General features: G+C 30.1%; 3 protein-coding genes across 7 annotated transcripts; 1 reads left to right on the top strand and 2 right to left on the bottom strand.

Moving 5' to 3' along the window:
* Nucleotides 1-187: 187 nt before the first annotated feature.
* Nucleotides 188-3,814, bottom strand: LOC130446142 (uncharacterized). Of its 2 annotated transcripts, none has more exons than XM_056782237.1 (4): nucleotides 3,420-3,814; nucleotides 2,988-3,095; nucleotides 2,270-2,920; nucleotides 188-487 (listed from the first exon to the last, which is right to left on the bottom strand). In XM_056782237.1, exons 1-4 carry the CDS (start codon nucleotides 3,546-3,548, stop codon nucleotides 335-337), a joined length of 1,041 nt encoding a protein of 346 aa, XP_056638215.1. In that variant the 5' UTR covers nucleotides 3,549-3,814; the 3' UTR covers nucleotides 188-334. The 2 variants fall into 2 exon arrangements, with proteins under 2 accessions (XP_056638215.1, XP_056638214.1); XM_056782236.1 differs by lacking the exon at nucleotides 188-487 and adding an exon at nucleotides 1,917-2,204 and having other exon boundaries at nucleotides 3,420-3,639.
* On the top strand, nucleotides 338-7,957 carry LOC130446141 (pickpocket protein 11-like). Its single transcript, XM_056782235.1, has 11 exons — nucleotides 338-450; nucleotides 4,732-4,917; nucleotides 4,972-5,113; nucleotides 5,170-5,300; nucleotides 5,526-5,613; nucleotides 5,719-5,817; nucleotides 5,874-6,063; nucleotides 6,454-6,507; nucleotides 6,667-6,781; nucleotides 7,686-7,783; nucleotides 7,843-7,957. The coding sequence occupies exons 2-11, from the start codon at nucleotides 4,772-4,774 to the stop codon at nucleotides 7,932-7,934; spliced, it is 1,155 nt and encodes a 384-aa protein (XP_056638213.1). The 5' UTR covers nucleotides 338-450; nucleotides 4,732-4,771; the 3' UTR covers nucleotides 7,935-7,957.
* A 77-nt stretch (nucleotides 7,958-8,034) lies between these two features.
* On the bottom strand, nucleotides 8,035-18,161 carry LOC130445689 (putative uncharacterized protein DDB_G0282133). 4 transcript variants are annotated; one of them, XM_056781496.1, is made up of 5 exons: nucleotides 17,904-18,134; nucleotides 13,684-13,794; nucleotides 11,422-13,594; nucleotides 9,442-9,602; nucleotides 8,035-9,239 (listed from the first exon to the last, which is right to left on the bottom strand). In XM_056781496.1, the coding sequence occupies exons 1-3, from the start codon at nucleotides 18,039-18,041 to the stop codon at nucleotides 11,693-11,695; spliced, it is 2,151 nt and encodes a 716-aa protein (XP_056637474.1). In that variant the 5' UTR covers nucleotides 18,042-18,134; the 3' UTR covers nucleotides 8,035-9,239; nucleotides 9,442-9,602; nucleotides 11,422-11,692. The 4 variants fall into 4 exon arrangements, with proteins under 4 accessions (XP_056637474.1, XP_056637472.1, XP_056637475.1 ...); XM_056781494.1 differs by lacking the exon at nucleotides 17,904-18,134 and adding an exon at nucleotides 16,392-17,333; XM_056781497.1 differs by lacking the exons at nucleotides 8,035-9,239; nucleotides 9,442-9,602 and adding an exon at nucleotides 10,471-10,816 and having other exon boundaries at nucleotides 10,959-13,594; nucleotides 17,904-18,161.
* Between the last annotated feature and the right edge of the window lie 2,697 nt (nucleotides 18,162-20,858).

Genomic DNA, 20,858 nt, shown 5'->3' on the forward strand with positions numbered 1-20,858 from the left:
ATTACTATATTTAATAGTAATAACTCATAATTTTTTATTTTTCTATTTTTGTGAGCGTAGATTTACCATCGAACTAATTACTATAACACCTATAGTTCTGACAGAAATCTCATAGAATTAGTACAACACCGACGGTCCGAACTAATCAGGATTAAAGTTGGAACAGAAGTAAATACAAAAGTTGCGAAAACAATTTATTTGAACTACTCAATTTAAAATTAAATACATTGAAAATTTTTCACCATAAAAAACAAGGGGACTAATCAAAGAATAGGAATCTAAAATAGAAATGAATAACAAATAAAAAAAAGATAATGGAAAAATGCTTCGTCATTTATTTTTTTTTCTTGTGACTCTTCTTTTTCTCTACCAAAGGCTCAGTTTTACGCTTCTTCTTCTGTGGTGAATTTAATTGTTTTTTTCCAACAGGAACTTTCAATCTTTCCAGGGGTATGTAAGATGTTTCTTTACATTTCTCAAAATGTTTCTTAAATAAAAACAATACGTTCTATATAATACTCTAGATATAAATCTCACTTTTTTCTGTTTAGATATATCGTAAATATTAATTCAATGCTTAATATATCACTGTAGGGGTTTAATTTTTGGAATAAAATGTGAAATATGAAGCATTAAATATATTTTTTGTGAAAATTCTCAACTATACTATATATGAAAATTTTTGAATTGGTGAACGAAATGTTGTTTGACACGAATAGCAATTTTTTAGAAAGTAGTCTTCTAAATCAAAATAAAACGATAATTATTAAGTGCTATTGAACGATTTTCAAGTATTTGTGGGTACAAATCATTGGAAAACATAAAAATATTACTGTAAAATCATTTTCCCAATCTGGGAGTGTAAGTTTCACCGGATTCCCACTTCATTTGACTAAACTGATTTGTTTTTGCTTTAGACCATTATTAAAGTTGAAAAAACGGTTCAAAATATTAATAACAAGAATTTTTTTTAAAAAAACTTATCGTCTATTGATGAATCTACAGTTATTTTAGTCAAAATAAACGTAATTTTAAATTTATTTCTTAATGTGGTACAATCAAATGGACTACTAGATAGAAATAACTAGAGTTATTTCCTAGCGATTCTTTTCTATGGAATTATGTAAAATGAGATATCTATGCAAGTGGATGTGAAAACTCTTCGAACTAAGTAAAAAAGTATCCATATCAATGGTATAAACACAGCTAAATAGCTGAGGCATTAGAAACTATATTTGTATTCACTTATTACTGTTCTGATGTATTCATTGGACTCGCTTTATATATTAAAACCACATTATGGAACCTTTCAATTGTTGAATTTTCTAGATTACCCTAAACATTAATCTACTTCTTCAGTATTTGTGGCTCCGAACGCTTTCTTCCATATCTTCTATTATTAGTTCTTTTCGTTCATTATACTTTTTTCATTCTACTTCTTTTCTATTTTTCTGTGTTTATTCTTGATTATTCAGTGGTTCGTAGTAGTAATTCTTCCATTGTTCCATTATTTCCTGATTATCTGTTATTATTTTGTTATTTTTCCCTTTTACTTCTTGGATTTCATATGGTCTGTTTTTCCCTAAGCTTCTTTATTGTTTTATACAATAGATTTTGATTTGCTTTTGCAATTTCTTACATTTTCCTTCCATAACACTTTTTTGTCACAAATAATCTTTTTAATTCAATAAATCGCAGTCCCCTCGTATTGTAGTTTTCGAAAATCAACTTTTTTGAATGTTTTGAAATTGATTTTTATTTTTTTTGAACATTATTCGCTTGAAGTTAACTATTTTTTAATAAAATAGGATTTTATTGTTTTTAACAATGAAAATATTAAATTTTGCTATCATTAGTTAGGTTAGGTTGGATAATTGTTAATAATATTCATAAAAAATTAATAAACGATCATGTTTAAAGGATTTTTTTGTCAAAACGTTCGTTTTATTGTGTAGATTAACATAAAAAATATATAAACTTTATTTGATGCTTTAAAAAAAGTTATTAACGATTATATTCAAAGAAGTACTTCGAATAACAATTAAAATCATAAAACCAGAAAAAATACTCAAAATAAATTTTGCCCATATTTTTTTTCTCAAAATCCATGATAAAAACGAAGATTTAAAAAAAAAATTCTTTAAAATCTGATGATTTTTCGACTTCCTGGACCCCAAAAACGATATTATAAAATTACGATATTCCTATGTATAAAAAATGAAAATTATATCAAAAATAATGACAAAAAACTTATATACAAAATAAATACCTTAGTTCGTTGGATGGTTCTGAATCTTCTTCGGCAAAAAATGCACTGGGTATGGTTCCTTTTATGTTTTTTAACTTCTTCTTTCGAGTACATAACTAAATCACATTCCTCGCAACTGTACAGCATCATAGCTTTCTCCGTCATCTCTACTAGTCCTAAAGAATAGGGCGCCGATGGAGGAGGGGTAGTTTCCAAGCTGATACTAACGTCAGATAATTGAGGAGAACTAGGACTAAATTCGTAAGAAGACGGTGAGGATTTAATACTAGTTATTTGGTCATTTTCAATGATATTATGTCCATTAGTAGCTGCAAGTTGTAAATAACCAACTGACACTGTTGTTTCGTTGTCCATACATTGGAAATAATCATTTTCAGTTTGTGTATCGACTGTAGAAACTTGATTTTTATAAAAAGTTTGACAAGACACGGAATTTTGAATTGGGGGATCAGTTTGAACTCCTATATTTGTATCAGTTGTAGCACAATGGCTATCGGTGTCTCTACTAGATGTTGTATCACTCGAATAGCATTCTCTTTTATTTTGCATCCAATTCATAAAAATTTCTCGCAATTGATTCAAATCTATTAATTCTATGTCTTTTAGTTGTTTTATACCGTTTTTTTTAATATTTTTCGGTAAGGATTTCGTCTAAAAATTGCAATATAACTAAATTAATTTAAATTAAAAATCTACCTACATGAAAATGAAAATTTACCTGTAATTTTTTCACATTTTCTAAGGATTTTGTACGAAATATGTACATATTGAAAGTAAATCCAATACAATTGTAACAAACACATTGAAAATAATCATTTTCTTCATACTAAAACAATTACTTGAATTACATGATAATAATTAATCTTACTAGTCGTAAAAAATAGCCGAAATAACTACAACTTCAATGTTATCTACCTATACTAAGATTTACGATTTAATTTGATTTTAAATTGATTAAAAAAGGGATGAAAATAATTTACAACATATCAAACCATAATATTTGTTTATTAAATAGGGGGGTGGTTAAATAAGAAGCATTTTCTTCTAAACCGGTATTAATTAACTATTATACGTGAAAAAATTTTTTACTACAATCCCCTAACTTTACGAATATATAGAAATATTAAAAAAAATATTGTTTTATACTAACCTTAATACTAGTAGTTATTTCTATAATTTTCCTAATATAATTTCTAATTCGTTTATTTTTGCCTTTAAAAAGGGATATCAAAGCTGATTTTGCAGAACATAATTTGCACTGCAAATATTCATTATTCATTATTTTAACTTGGTTAAACTATTTAATATTTTGTTTTCAAAAATGTATCAAACAATGTGGATGCTGCGTTCGTTTGGTATGTTCGTGGGTCATAATTACGAATCAGTTCGTGAACAATTCAGTATTGCTAGGAACCGGTTAGGAATTATATTTTACCGGGAACGAGGATCATAGAAAAAATTGATTTAAAACTTTATGTGAAATTGAAATGTTCGATCTTTGTTTCTTTTCCAAAAGTACACCTTTACTTACATGCTTTATCTATAACATTAATTCTATGGAATAAGCTCTCTTGTTATGTCAATATAAGTAGTGTGTAGGCAACACATTTTACATACCGGAGTCAAAAATTTGATTAGACATTAGTTATATCAAATTTTTTTTTGTTGAAATTTTGTTTTAAAACAGATAAAAATCTTGACGTTTCGAATTTTTGCGGTCTTCACAAAAACACAAATAGTTCTATTTATATATGTATAATTTTTATCCTCGTAGTTTGAATAAAAACGAAATAATATTGTTGTAGTGAAAAAAACTTCGATATAATTTAGATTATAATCATATGTAATAACAGTTTTTATTATCTTTTGACTTCTACCTTTTAAGATCATTTAGATAAAGGTGTAGATATAGTTAATGTACATTTCTCCATTAGTTTTTCGTTTACTATAAACATGGAAAAACGTTTGAAATATTACGCTAAAAACTCTACTTTACACGCGTTGAAATATGTAGCAGACGAGACAAAATGTTGGGCCGTTAGGTAAAATGAATATTTTCAAGTCGGAGAGCCATAAATCACAAGTGTGAATTGATTTGGCTTTTTTATGGTACTTGTGACGTCACTTGTTTTCCAACGGCCACATTTGTGGTTTCTGCAGCATCGTTTATTGTAGTCCCTTTTGAACATTTTGAGGGTAGAGCATTTTTAAAATAATTTTCAAGGTCACTTCTTCCATAATGACAGATTTTGTGGTATCTGCATTATCATTTATTGTAGTTCATATTAAAGGGTAGAGCATTTTTAAAATAATTTTGAAGGTCACTTCTTCCATAATGTCAGAATTCGTAGTATCTGCATTATCATTTATTGTAGTTCATATTAAAGGGTAGAGTATTTTCAATTTCACATTTATATTATTACAGAAATAGGTCTAAAATGTAAAGTAAAAATCTTTTTTAGAATTTTTTGGTTGTTAATTTTCATTTGTAAATTCGGCGTTATGTTGTTCGTTTTCTACAATTCTTACCTTCAATATGAAGAAAACACAGTGAGTTTTGTAACCGAAACTACTTACCTCGCGTGGAATACATCTTTTCCCGCTATTTCGGTATGTCCCATTGCTGGAACTGAACCGGAATGGGTAACGTAAGTATTAAATCTCATACAAAATATTTCCAAGGTCATTAGAACACTTTTAAGGGACGAAGAATTCGTAGAGGAAGAGATCGATCAGCAAAAACAATTCATAATCGATTTGGTTTTTTTTACTGGAAATTGTTATTCTTGTTACGAAGAATGTGAATCTTGTAAAAAAATGAATTTCACCGAAAAAGTTTTGAGAGTAAGACTAATTGTTCTATTTACTTTCGGAGCAAAGCAAATATGAATTATTTCTAGTATAGAAAAAACTGCAATCAAATCATTTCATTATGTAAATGGAATAATGAAGATTTTAATTGTTGCGAAGAGTTTCTACCTATTGAAACTGAATATGGAATTTGTTATTCGTTCAATTCTCTACACACAACGTAAGTGAAATGCTACAAATCCTCAATTTGACATTGCTCTAAATAAGTTACAGAACTGCTCCGACCTACCATAGATATATTCATAGAACGTTATTAGTTCGGTTTTAGAATTACTCGGAAATAGTTCGGAGCTGCTACGAATTAGATCCAAGTAGCTTGAGAATAGAATATCGTAAGAAGAAAACTATAACTGTGTTGCCACATTGTTTGTATCATTATTTTCAGGAAAATTAAAAAGTCTAAATTGGATTTGACGATGAACAGAAAAACAGGACCGGGTAAAATATGGTTCCAAACTGAAGAAGATACACGGGTAAAGGGTATATACAGTGTGATACTTTTTAAATGACATTTTTTTTTTAATTTCAAATATTTTTATGTAACTATCTTATTAACTGCGCCGCGTGCATTTTTACAGGTGTTTTTTCATGCACCTGAAGACGTTCCGTTCATAAATTCGGATCCGGATCAAAGAAAAGATATCATGCTCGGGGAATCTTTCAATATAACGATAAGTGTACGCGTATCTGTAACGTCGCTTGGAAATTTCATCCAAATTGTACGTATTTGTAGGTTATAGAAATAGATAACGACGAAAGTATCAAATTTATACCGGTGTACAAAAGAAAATGCAAATTTCCATGGGAAAACGAGGGAGTTAAAGTACACGATCATTACAGTTATTCTTCGTGTATTGTACAATGTCACGCCGAAAATCACATACAACTTTGTAATTGTACGCATCATTTAATGCCCAAATACAGTAAGTCTGACATAATTTCATGTCACCTGTCATTTAAAAACACTTAATAGATAATTCAAGTGATAAATTAATGAGGTTAGAGTTCATAATCATAAATAAATAATTGGTAATGGTGCGTTACTGTCCTATCGACACTTGGTACTGTTACCAGAACCGTACCTAGCCGGAAATTGTACAAAAATTGTCATTCAATAATTCCGTAACAAATTAAAAGGTATTTGCACGTAAAATTGTATCGGAAATGAATTTGAAGCTGTCAGTAGGATTACAGTTTCCTGTATTATCAGTATTTCGAATTTATGAAATTACAATATGGCGCTGTACTGTATGGTATCATATGTTGTAAAATATTTATAAAAATATAATAAAAAAAAAAACGATTGTTTCTAGATCTGGTAAATTATTGTGACGTGGAAGGATTAAAATGTTTAACCGATCATTTTGGTAAGTTATTTATCTTTACGGAAGTGAGTAACGTCAAATACGTCAAATTATCAACCACCACAAAACATCTTTTTTCGTAAAAGCGCGTTCTTCAACATAAATTAACGGTGTAAGAAACATTTACCGTTAAATAACATTTGTTTCGTTTTTTTTTTAAAGATACTGTTAATAGACTTCTCGCTAAAGAATCGAATCTACACAAACCAGGTTTGATATGCGACTGTCTACCGTCGTGCACTGAACCCGAATACAAAATCGTTTCTATAACGAAAGGGTAAGTTAACGAACGTACACGGAAGTGTAATAAGCTCCGTGTAACATAGATAAATGACGTACGACACAACCCGAACGGATTAACTCGATCAATTTACGTACAATCAGATCATTATCAGGTTAATCCGATCATAGTTACCGAAAAGTACTTAAATCAGATGTGGAAAATCTTATATGACGCATTAAATGTTCAAAATAGACAGGATTGTATAAAAAAAATTTTTTTATAAACTACGTTATTAATATTTAATAGTTATATTTGAAATAAACTGAGTAAATTCATTCATAGGTTGTGATTTTATTATGGGAAATGAGGCAACGTCGCGCTGTCAGCTGTTGATGAGAAACACATTTGTTAGTAAAATATTTAAATTATTTTGAATATTATGCAGAGTTTATTGTATACAACAATTCTAATTTTTTAATAATGAGTATCAAAAAACTACAAATTTTCATTTTGTTTATGTAACTACAACTTTTTTTTTGGAGTTTTTTAGAACGTTTTTAAGTAAACCGGAAAGTGACGTCACGGCCGTCATATTGTAATAGTTCTTTGATAAGTTTACTGTTGTATAATAATATGTTTAGTGCCAATATTTTATTGTAAAATTTATTTAAAACAAAAAGAAAAAATCACAAATCACTAAACATTTAAACGATCGTCAAAGCGGTTAAAACTTTGTCCGGAAAGTGATCCCTGACCTGAGCTAACAATGGCGGTGTGTGTCGTCACCGCTTCGTAGTCTATCGCATGCATGATTCATAAAACTTGATTTTTATGGCAACGTTGCCAGCTGGTAATAAAAAACAGTTAAATTTATTTGTACAGTATTGACTAAATGTTATACAGAGATTAGTTTAGACAATATTTTTTCAAAAATTAAATACTTTTTTTTTAATTTTAGATTTAAATCGATAAAAAGCGAAATTCTAATAAACATAATATCTTTACCTAGTACAAGATTTAAAAGAATAGCTGTAAGGACAACATTAGATTTAATTGGTATGATATATAATACGGGGTATAGTATAAAGTATATTTAATGACAAAAAAATATTTAGTTTCTGTAGGAGGTGCTGCAGGACTCTTCATCGGCGCTTCTTTACTGAGCATTATAGAGCTATTATACTTATTAGTATTACGTCATAAATGAATATTTACGCAAATTGTAACACAGTGGAAAATAAAGTTTCATCTAACTTACCTCGGAATTATTTCGCCTTAAAAATTGTACTACGTAAAAAAAAACAAGATAAATATCAAGTTTTATTTATACAAAATTAACAGTCTTATAAAAATATAAAATAAAAAAATAACAAAAATATAAAAATTAGTATCCATAGTTTGGCGGATTCGAACCAGAACTTTTCCACCAAAAAACAATAATGGAAAGTATCTACATCTAATTAACTCAAACGAACCAATCGCCCGTACTATCGTATCCATATGATATCGGTTTTCTTTTTAAAAATTATTATTCAGCTTTATTAACAAAAAAAAAGCATTGTTGACAAAAATTATGATTTCTCGTTAAAAACTTTATCATCATCATCAACATTTGCGTAGAAAATAAAACGATACGTTATACAAGGTGCTTAATTATTATATAATTAAGTTATGGTAGAAATTTGACGAACACGAAGTATAAAAACAAGTATGTCGAATTTACAAAAAACATTCAACAATACATTACAAATTTATTTATCTCAGTGTAGTTTTTAAACTTGTGCTCTCGGTGTATTCGGTTGTATTCAAGGTCAAACAACGCGCGTGCGTTTAGTTTTGTGGTACGTCGCGTTCTTATGATTATAGCACTTAAACAGTGTTGCCAAGTCTACTAATTCTACGGAAAAACTTATTATTTGGGATATTTATGAATCTTTCGAGGTTGTTTGATATTAAATATTTGTATTTATCAAATATAGTATTTCTAAAGTTGATTACGTATAGGAGTAAAGATAAATTGATGGAACCAACACTCGAAAGATAACTCTCGATATCTTATTAGTAGTAGTAGGAGAATGAACATATTTTATATCAATGAAACACGATAATTTTTTATTAAGTACGATTAAAACCTTTCAGAGATTAACCCCATACGTCAAATTTCCTTAAAATGTCGCAAAATTCACCCTATATATGTCAAATTCGTTTAAAACTTCAAATCCACCATAAATGTCAAGTGTTTCTTCTAAATGTCTCAAGAGATTCACCCTGTATATGTCAAGTATCTTGAAAACGTCTCAAAAATTCACCCTATACGTCAAATTCACCATATATGTCAAGTTATTTCAAAATGTCTCAAGAGATTCACCCTGTATATGTCAAGTGTCTTGAAAACGTCTCAAAAATTCACCCTATACGTCAAATTCACCATATATGTCAAGTTACTTCAAAATGTCTCAAGAAATTCACCCTGTATATGTCAAGTGTCTTGAAAACGTTTCCGAAATTCACCCTATACGTCAAGTTACTTCAAAATATCCCAAGAGATTCACCCTGTATATGTCAAGTGTCTTGAAAACGTTTCCGAAATTCACCCTATACGTCAAATTCACCATATATTGTCAAGTTACTTCAAAATGTCTCAAGAGATTCACCCTATACGTCAAATTCACCATATATTGTCAAGTTACTTCAAAATGTCTCAAGAGATTCACCCTATACGTCAAATTCACCATATATGTCAAGATACTTCAAAATGTCCCAAGTGATTCACCCTGTATATGTCAAGTGTCTTGAAAACGTTTCCGAAATTCACCCTATACGTCAAATTCACCATATATGTCAAGTTACTTCAAAATGTCTCAAGAAATTCACCCTGTATATGTCAAGTGTCTTGAAAACGTTTCCGAAATTCATCCTATACGTCAAGTTACTTCAAAATATCCCAAGAGATTCACCCTGTATATGTCAAGTGTCTTGAAAACGTTTCCGAAATTCACCCTATACGTCAAATTCACCATATATTGTCAAGTTACTTCAAAATGTCTCAAGAGATTCACCCTATACGTCAAATTCACCATATATGTCAAGATACTTCAAAATGTCCCAAGTGATTCACCCTGTATATGTCAAGTGTCTTGAAAACGTTTCCGAAATTCACCCTATACGTCAAATTCACCATATATGTCAAGATACTTCAAAATGTCCCAAGTGATTCACCCTGTATATGTCAAGTGTCTTGAAACCGTTTCCGAAATTCACCCTATACGTCAAATTCACCATATATGTCAAGATACTTCAAAATGTCCCAAGTGATTCACCCTGTATATGTCAAGTGTCTTGAAAACGTTTCCGAAATTCACCCTATACGTCAAATTCACCATATATTGTCAAGTTACTTCAAAATGTCTCAAGAGATTCACCCTATACGTCAAATTCACCATATATGTCAAGATACTTCAAAATGTCCCAAGTGATTCACCCTGTATATGTCAAGTGTCTTGAAAACGTTTCCGAAATTCACCCTATACGTCAAATTCACCATATATGTCAAGATACTTCAAAATGTCCCAAGTGATTCACCCTGTATATGTCAAGTGTCTTGAAAACGTTTCCGAAATTCACCCTATACGTCAAATTCACCATATATTGTCAAGTTACTTCAAAATGTCTCAAGAGATTCACCCTATACGTCAAATTCACCATATATGTCAAGATACTTCAAAATGTCCCAAGTGATTCACCCTGTATATGTCAAGTGTCTTGAAAACGTTTCCGAAATTCACCCTATACGTCAAATTCACCATATATGTCAAGATACTTCAAAATGTCCCAAGTGATTCACCCTGTATATGTCAAGTGTCTTGAAACCGTTTCCGAAATTCACCCTATACGTCAAATTCACCATATATGTCAAGATACTTCAAAATGTCCCAAGTGATTCACCCTGTATATGTCAAGTGTCTTGAAAACGTTTCCGAAATTCACCCTATACGTCAAATTCACCATATATGTCAAGTTACTTCAAAATGTCCCAAGTGATTCACCCTGTATATGTCAAGTGTCTTGAAAACGTTTCCGAAATTCACCCTATACGTCAAGTTACTTCAAAATATCCCAAGAGATTCACCCTGTATATGTCAAGTGTCTTGAAAACGTTTCCGAAATTCACCCTATACGTCAAATTCACCATATATTGTCAAGTTACTTCAAAATGTCTCAAGAGATTCACCCTATACGTCAAATTCACCATATATGTCAAGATACTTCAAAATGTCCCAAGTGATTCACCCTGTATATGTCAAGTGTCTTGAAAACGTTTCCGAAATTCACCCTATACGTCAAATTCACCATATATGTCAAGATACTTCAAAATGTCCCAAGTGATTCACCCTGTATATGTCAAGTGTCTTGAAACCGTTTCCGAAATTCACCCTATACGTCAAATTCACCATATATGTCAAGTTACTTCAAAATGTCTCAAGAGATTCACCCTGTATATGTCAAGTATCTTGAAAACGTTTCCGAAATTCACCCTATACGTCAAATTCACCATATATGTCAAGATACTTCAAAATGTCCCAAGTGATTCACCCTATATATGTCAAGTATCTTGAAAACGTTTCCGAAATTCACCCTATACGTCAAATTCACCATATATGTCAAGATACTTCAAAATGTCCCAAGTGATTCACCCTATATATGTCAAGTGTCTTGAAAACGTCTCAAAAATTCACCCTATACGTCAAACTCCTTTAAAATTTCTTAAACTACCCTATATATATAAAAAATATATTGAAAAAGTTATCGAAATTAACCCTATATTTATGTAAATGTTTTCAAAAACATCCCTATATTATGTCAAGCAACTTTAAAATAACTAATCACCCTATATATTCAAAATTATTTCCAGAACCAAAAACAAAATCTATCAATTTGATATAAATGAAATTCCAACATTTATTTTCATTTTAAATCACTAATCGGTCGAACTCTGATACCGGAAGAATTATTATTAATACAATTTTGGTTTAAATTGTGTCTCGAATATTGAGCATCCCTGTAATGCATTTGCGTAACTATTTTACCACTTCCGTTATTATTAACACTATAACCACGATTTGCGTTTTGTTGATAATTATTATAATACGTATTATTAGACGAACCACTGTACATATTCGATTGCGCAGAATTCAAATGATAATTATCATTACGTATTCTCTGTATTACGGGTTGCATTCTATCCGGATTTAACTGGTACACGGTTTGTTTCGTTTCTATACTAGGAATAAAGTTGTGAGAAGGTAACGGAGGATACCAAATTTTATTAGAATTACGAATCGGAATTTGATTATTAACGTTCGAAGTTACATTTGGATATTTGTCAAAATGTTGATCGTACAACATACCATTTTGAGATTCATTCGTGTATCCAGAAGGTAGACAGTTCAATGAATTATTATAGTTTCGATAATCACAAAAATTTTCTTTAATACATGGAGAATACGATGGAAATTGTATATTTTGAGGTTTTACAATATAATCGTGATTTTGTTCCAACTCGTATCTTAAACCGAAGCTAGGTACGTTTAGATTAATATTTGTAGATACGATATTTTCAGTCGATGAATGAGACTCGGCAACGTTGTCGTGCATCGTAGCACTAGTGTCAACCGAATCGAGAAGTTTCTTAATAGTATCTAAATTTTCTAATAGTCCCGCTTCTTGACTTTGTTTCAATTCCTTAGTTTCTTTGGTGATTTTAACATCTATAGGAGTGAGGTTATTCCAATCTTTAAATTTTCGTATCGTTTCAGGCGGGTCTTTATAACTATATTTGACAGATAATTCGTTTCCGATATTAATCGATACTGGAATTTTATATAAATCGAGATATGGTTTGAAATTTTTTAATATAACCGAGGATGTTATTCCGTGCTCGGTATTAATCGATTCTAAATCGGTTTCGTTCGGTTTTAAATCGGTTTGAGTGTCTCGTTCAGCTGGACGTAAATTTTTATCGATTGTTAATAATTGTCGAATTAATTGTCGTGTTTCAATTTCATAATTAATATTAAAATAGGTACTATTCGTAATTTCGATTACCGGTTCTATAAGATTAGATATAGCTCGACGGTACATTGTTTCCGCGGTTTTATTATTTTCTAATTTATCCACTAATACGTCGGGCATATTGTTTATTGCGCATGCTTTGTAGTGAATTGTGAATGTTTTTGTTTCGAATGTATTTCGACAAAAATGGCAACTAAATGTTGGTTCGTTTTGAGGTTTGATAAATTGTTTTACGGGGGGATACGAAAAAGTTTTATCTTGATTATGTTCGACGTTTAAAATGTTTTTGTTTATATTTTCTTTGAGTGTGAGGTTAGAAATGACATTTGGTGTTATGTTGGAGTTATCAATACTTTGAAATTTTTTTGAATCTATTTTTTCATTTTGTAAATAAATATTTATATCGTCGTCAATTTTTCTTTTTCTATTATTAATAGAAGGGGATGATGATATAAGATCTATTATTTCGTTTTGAAGTTTCCCTTCGTCGTCTACTGTATAATACAGGGGTTTACGAAAAATTTCGTAAGCTGATTTATCTAATCTAAATTTGATATTTATTGGAGAAACGGCTTCTTTGATTTTTTTGTCCTCCATTACCCTTCGAATGTGATTTTTCGAACGGATATTTTTACTTTCGAAATAATTTTCGACTTCGTTCAAATCCATTTCTACGATTGGCGAAAAATCTAAATTCAAACTATCGTAAGGTAATTTGAGATAAGGGTAAGTTTTGAAAAGTTGAACGACGCTATTGTGAATTATGTTTTTTTCGGCGGTTTTTTTCTGAAGTTCCTGAAACAACGTGATTATTTCAATCTACAGGGTGTAATCAAAAATACCTCGCTCCATTTTGTATATATATATATACAAAATAAACTCACCCTTAAGAACCTGTCATTTTTCAGAGATTTTTCACGAAATTTATACAATTGTACAAGGTGTTTTCCACAACTCGTACATATCTTTTGAGATATTGGATCCTCTTTATTTATCTGTAAAAAAAATTAAACTTATACCGGGCGATATTTAATATTGTTCTAAGGGAAAAAACACCCACGCGGTATAGTAACGGCACGCCATCTAACGGCGACTTGGTAAAATCCAATATAGCGAAAACGATTGCCGGTGGCTCCATCTGTTATAGTGTAGCCGTAATTCATGTACTAGATATGTCTTGAAAAAGTTATTTAGTACAGGACACTTTAGAAAGTTTCTATAATGTTCTAGAATCACTCAAAAAGCATATATGAATGAATTTTTTGAATATATATCGATAAGACGTTATAATTTGGCGTTTTCGATGTCGTTAAATCCATTTATCGATATTTCCTAACCTAAAATGAATTGAAACTAACCTAATAGCAGCCATAGTGAACCTAACCTAACAAAAAAACATCGAGAGACTTCCCGATTTGATCGTATATGAAGTTGTGTTAGTGAAAACGACATTTCTCCTAAAAATAATCCCCACAATTTGAAATATTTCATTTAATTCATAAATCCAGTTCGAAAAAAAACGAAAAATCAACTAATTTAATAATTATTAGTACTAAATTCCGATAAATGGATTCCTACCATTCCGAAAACGCTAAACTAACGTGTTTTTATCTTGAACCTAATTCAGATACGTTATAAACGGGGTTTCTAAACCGCCAATCACGCAAAAAATTAATGACGAGTTTATTTAGTCTTTAATATTATTTTTCCGTTTATTTTGCGTTTTCTGCATATCGTCACGTGTTGTTTATATGGATACAAGTGTTTTTTGTCGATAAAAAAACTCATCGGTCAAGTTTCCGAGAAACTTCGAGACGTTTAAGTCGACCTTGAAACTTGTCGATCTGATTTATCGCTTTCGAGGGTCCTATCTCGAAAATTTCTTTTTTATAAACACTCATATCGACCAAAACTTTGTCAAGAACTTTAGAAACAACGCCCAATTCGGCTCGAGGACTATAAGATTTAATTTCACACAGTTGGACGTTTTTAATGGCGAAAATACCCAAAATATTTTGAAAACTAATAAGCACAGCATCGGTTTTGGACGAGGGGAAAGAATCTGGCGAATAGGGTGGTTGAAATAGCAATTCAAACTTTGATTCGTTAATTGTTGCCACTGAAATAACGGATGTGTCAGCTGGTGCATAGTCTCGTCGAAACAGCGCTTTCTTTTTAGCCGAATGCGGTACTTCTGGTGCCATCCTCGTAGTAAAAGTAGTCATACGTCTATGGATTGCGACTGCTTCATCATTTTATTACTCTCTCATTCATAAAACTATGACTATAATATGATTACAAGAAAATATTTTTGTTTAACTACAAGTTATTTATTTATATTTAATTTAAATGAAATAAATCGTTTGTTTATGATAACTAAACCTTAATAATCGATTTAGGTCGACTAAAAATACGAGGTACGTCTGTTAAATAACCAAACAGATCATGATAAATCCTCCGAGACTGTTTATTTTGAAATTTCACGCCTTATATCTCATAATTTATTGAAATAAGTCCGTTTTACGGATTTAAACGTTATAAAATTGTCCTGGAAGACGTATAGTTACCAAAATCGAATAGAATTCATATAAAACACTGAAAATAACAATTCTTTGTATGCCTGACAAAGGTTTTTAGCATTCCGTCCACCATATTAGCCGGATCTCACACCGTGTTTACTAAAATGGAATATTTAAAAGAACTAGATTGGGCTGTGAAGGAGATTTAATAGAAGAAAGAATTTTTTCACCGCACCTCGTACAATGGAAGCTCAAACTTAGTTCAGATTGGAGGAGTAATAATTCAATTTAGTCTAAAAGAGAGGCTGGTACAAAACATTTTGAATTTGTGATTAAAATCGTATCAAATTTAACAATAAAACAAATTTTTTTTTTCATCCACCCTGTACAATTACACTGTGTAATTGAACGTATGTATAAGAAATTACGTGACAGATTTATGCTGACATTCTACTTTTTTATACAACGTGTTGATTTGAATAACAAGAAAACAATTTAATAAAAAATATGCATTTAGTTTAATTACATATTAAGTTACACAATATATCTTTCATTTTATGTTCATATCGTATCGAATTAACTAATTTCTGTCTAATATTAATATAACCAAACAAAACAAAAATGTACAAAATCCTAATAAGACAAGAATTCGATGGAAACAACAATAATCAATAAAAAAGAAGAAGATGATGACAGCTATAACAAGCCCAGACGTAATACAGGAAGGAGGAGAGCAAATAAAAAAGAAGAAGTATAAAAATATTGTGTAATACATTCAGTATTATTTGCCTCTTAAAGTGAAAATAGAATTATTTCACATAAATTTTATTAAAGAAAAATGTTAAAGACTTAAAAAACTGACACGTGCTTTATAAAATGGTGAGGTCGGGACGATTTCGGAGTACGAAATAAAAATATTTAAAACAAACAAAATAAAAATGGACGATCTAATACTTTCCAATGTCTTAATACAACTGAGTTGTAAATATAGATATGCAAGTTAAATATTCACCCCACCAAAATAAAAAACGTCAGCGACATCTTTAAATACCTGTCGAAAATACTACACTCACCTCTATTCCGATAATTTTCGATATAATATCCCTTACACTTTTCCTTTTATTTCCAACATAATAACTAAAAACACAAAAACGTTTATTGTTTTCACTGTTAGACGAGCACAGTCTACAAACACTTTTAATATTCATATCGACGTAGATCACGCGGTGTCCAGGCGCAAATTCGGTCTGGAGAACAAGATTCGAACACGATATGAATTTCTTCATTCTAAAAATAGCCGAAGACATGCGCCGTAAAACATTTCAACTGATTTGGCAGTTTTACTGAGCCGCCACGTGTTTGTATCGTTTATTTAACATGGAAATTTATAATTTTACGATATAATTATTTGTATCTCCTTTATTAATTCCGAATTTTTACAATTTAATTATTTATTTGTATGTTACGGTGTTTTTTTACCTACTGTATATAGCTTGTTGTAAAAAATTTTTTATTTGGTGTTTCTAGTATACAGATTCATAGGCTGTTTCATTTATTACAGTCATAAATCGGCCCTTTTTGTCACTATTCAAAACCGAGTTTTTCCAAGAAACTTTTGCTTCACTTAAGGCAGGGATGGTTTGTAAATAATAGCAATCGCGTAACAATTACTTAAAAAATTAAAATATATTTTTTCTACGAAAAAATGTTTTTGGATATTTTTATCTATACAAAATGGATAGATTTTTTTCTTATTGATAATTTAAAACAGTTCTTCTCGTTGTATATACTCAAATACTTCGTATTCTGCCACTAGGAATAAAAATAAATTGTACGAATTTTTACCAGGTCTCCAGTCGCCCTCAAAGCACACCCAAACCGACACCGTGTTTTACAGTCGGGATTACACATTGATCTAACATCTTATTTTTCTTTGACATGCGCACAAACACCTCAAACTCATCACTCCATAAAATTCTCAAATAAAAAATAAGTTCATGATCGAAAACTATAAATATAACTTCGGACTGAATGTACATATTGGCTCGATACGTTACTGTATACAAAATCACTGACGTATCGATCAGAGTTGCCAATTGTTTAAACCAAATAAAAAGAACGTTGTATACTTCGAATATGCTATTTAACTTAATACATGATAAAAATTCTAATTGAATATTATTTTTAAATATGTTCAAAGAAATTGTGGCAGAAATAAACGTTAAACGAAAAAATTTATATATACTTATATATATTTAGACAATTGGCAGTACTGGTGAGCGGACTTTCCGATGATTATACGAGTTAACCCGAATGAATTATCAATTGGGATTGAAACCAACAAGAATAAAATTAAAGTAACGCCTTTAACAATTTTTTTTGGTAATTTCTATAAGAAGAAATAGAGTTTAAAAGTGGAAATAGACGAATCAGACTGTCTCGATTCTCTTCCAAGGAACATTTAAGGGAATTTCAGGTAGATAACCTTGAATAAAGTTGTCCCATGTAAAACTATTTAATTCAAAACGATTTCTATTATATTTAGTTGACGGTTAAATTTTTTATAATAATATTTGAAAACTGACCTCAACACCAGCAGTAATGAAAATGACATATTGTAGTGGTTTCTTGAATTTCAGTAGATTTTTAATTTCCTTTTTATCGAATACGGAAACCAATTTATCCGGCGCGTCTGAACACAATCTACAAATATTATCAAACATTTTTGTTTTCCGTGAAATCGGTTGCTTCTTGATATTTCACCATTTACTAATGATAAATTTTTATTTTGGTCAGGACGTGCTATCGGTTGCAATACTAGCTTTTTAGAATTCAATAAAAACGTCACAATTTTATTTGCTTTACACGAAGAAAGATGTTTTTATATTGATTCCAAAGAAAAAAAAAACAAGTTTTAGGATTAAAAGAAAAGAAATTCTATTCAACAGTCTTATTATTTTATCCAGAAATAAATACAAAAACGAACTACATATTTATACACGAATAGGTTATCAAAATCTAGTGACCTCTAGTCATAAAACGAATTTGAAGTTATACGAGGTTTACTCAATAAATATGAACCTGATTTCTTTTATTTTCATCTAGCAAATATAACTGTTGGATTATTTGCAACAAAATCAGACTGGCGCGCGGGAATATTGTTGAATACTATATTTTATCTACGACCAGGGATGGTTAGGTCAGTATATTAATTTAAAGTATAAAAATTAGACAAGCAGATTTATTTTACTCATTTGCATAAGTTCATTTTGATGTATCGGTCTCTCGCATCGTCATATTTCCAGAAACCTCGCTTCTAACCCCAGTGGACTTCAAATTCAAAGAAATTTGGCCAATCACTTCCTTACCCAGTGATATCGTACCAACTCTATTTTGTTTCAACAATAAAATTGTTGTCGTTACCAAATAGAAACTGGAACGACGACACAGCGAAAATACGGACATCGAAAAAAATATTCAAAAAAGAGAATTCGAAAAATGGGGTTAGTTGATGTAGTGGGATAATGTCAAAATATTCGTGATCGTTTTTGGCATGGGGGTTGGATAAAATTTGAAAATCAACTTATAGAAATCAAATTATTGACAAAACAAATTCGTTACAATTTTAGAAAATTGAAAAAAAAATTTGTTTCAACAATAAAATTGTTGTCGTTACCAAATAGAAACTGGAACGACGACACAGCGAAAATACGGACATCGAAAAAAATATTCAAAAAAGAGAATTCGAAAAATGGGGTTAGTTGATGTAGTGGGATAATGTCAAAATATTCGTAATCGTTTTTGGCATGGGGGTTGGATAAAATTTGAAAATCAACTTATAGAAATCAAATTATTTACAAAACAAATTCGTTAAAATTTTAGAAAATTAAAAAAAAATTTTGTTTCAACAATAAAATTGTTGTCGTTACCAAATAGAAACTGGAACGACGACACAGCGAAAATACAGACATCGAAAAAAATATTCAAAAAAGAGAATTCGAAAAATGGGGTTAGTTGATGTAGTGGGATAATGTCAAAATATTCGTGATCGTTTTTGGCATGGGGGTTGGATAAAATTTGAAAATTAACTTATAGAAATCAAATTATTTACAAAACAAATTCGTTAAAATTTTAGAAAATTAAAAAAAAATTTTGTTTCAACAATAAAATTGTTGTCGTTACCAAATAGAAACTGGAACGACGACACAGCGAAAATACGGACATCGAAAAAAATATTCAAAAAAGAGAATTCGAAAAATGGGGTTAGTTGATGTAGTGGGATAATGTCAAAATATTCGTAATCGTTTTTGGCATGGGGGTTGGATAAAATTTGAAAATCAACTTATAGAAATCAAATTATTTACAAAACAAATTCGTTAAAATTTTAGAAAATTAAAAAAAAATTTTGTTTCAACAATAAAATTGTTGTCGTTACCAAATAGAAACTGGAACGACGACACAGCGAAAATACGGACATCGAAAAAAATATTCAAAAAAGAGAATTCGAAAAATGGGGTTAGTTGATGTTGTGGGATAATGTCAAAATATTCGTGATCGTTTTTGGCATGGGGGTTGGGTAAAATTTGAAAATCAACTTATAGAAATCAAATTATTTACAAAACAAATTCGTTACAATTTTAGAAAATTGAAAAAAAAATTTGTTTCAACAATAAAATTGTTGTCGTTACCAAATAGAAACTGGAACGACGACACAGCGAAAATACGGACATCGAAAAAAATATTCAAAAAAGAGAATTCGAAAAATGGGGTTAGTTGATGTTGTGGGATAATGTCAAAATATTCGTGATCGTTTTTGGCATGGGGGTTGGATAAAATTTGAAAATTAACTTATAGAAATCAAATTATTTACAAAACAAATTCGTTAAAATTTTAGAAAATTAAAAAAAAATTTTGTTTCAACAATAAAATTGTTGTCGTTACCAAATAGAAACTGGAACGACGACACAGCGAAAATACGGACATCGAAAAAAATATTCAAAAAAGAGAATTCGAAAAATGGGGTTAGTTGATGTAGTGGGATAATGTCAAAATATTCGTGATCGTTTTTGGCATGGGGGTTGGATAAAATTTGAAAATTAACTTATAGAAATCAAATTATTTACAAAACAAATTCGTTAAAATTTTAGAAAATTAAAAAAAAATTTTGTTTCAACAATAAAATTGTTGTCGTTACCAAATAGAAACTGGAACGACGACACAGCGAAAATACGGACATCGAAAAAAATATTCAAAAAAGAGAATTCGAAAAATGGGGTTAGTTGATGTAGTGGGATAATGTCAAAATATTCGTGATCGTTTTTGGCATGGGGGTTGGATAAAATTTGAAAATTAACTTATAGAAATCAAATTATTTACAAAACAAATTCGTTAAAATTTTAGAAAATTAAAAAAAAATTTTGTTTCAACAATAAAATTGTTGTCGTTACCAAATAGAAACTGGAACGACGACACAGCGAAAATACGGACATCGAAAAAAATATTCAAAAAAGAGAATTCGAAAAATGGGGTTAGTTGATGTT

This window comes from Diorhabda sublineata, chromosome 6 (genome assembly GCF_026230105.1).
Source record: "Diorhabda sublineata isolate icDioSubl1.1 chromosome 6, icDioSubl1.1, whole genome shotgun sequence".
Lineage (NCBI taxonomy): Eukaryota > Metazoa > Arthropoda > Insecta > Coleoptera > Chrysomelidae > Diorhabda > Diorhabda sublineata.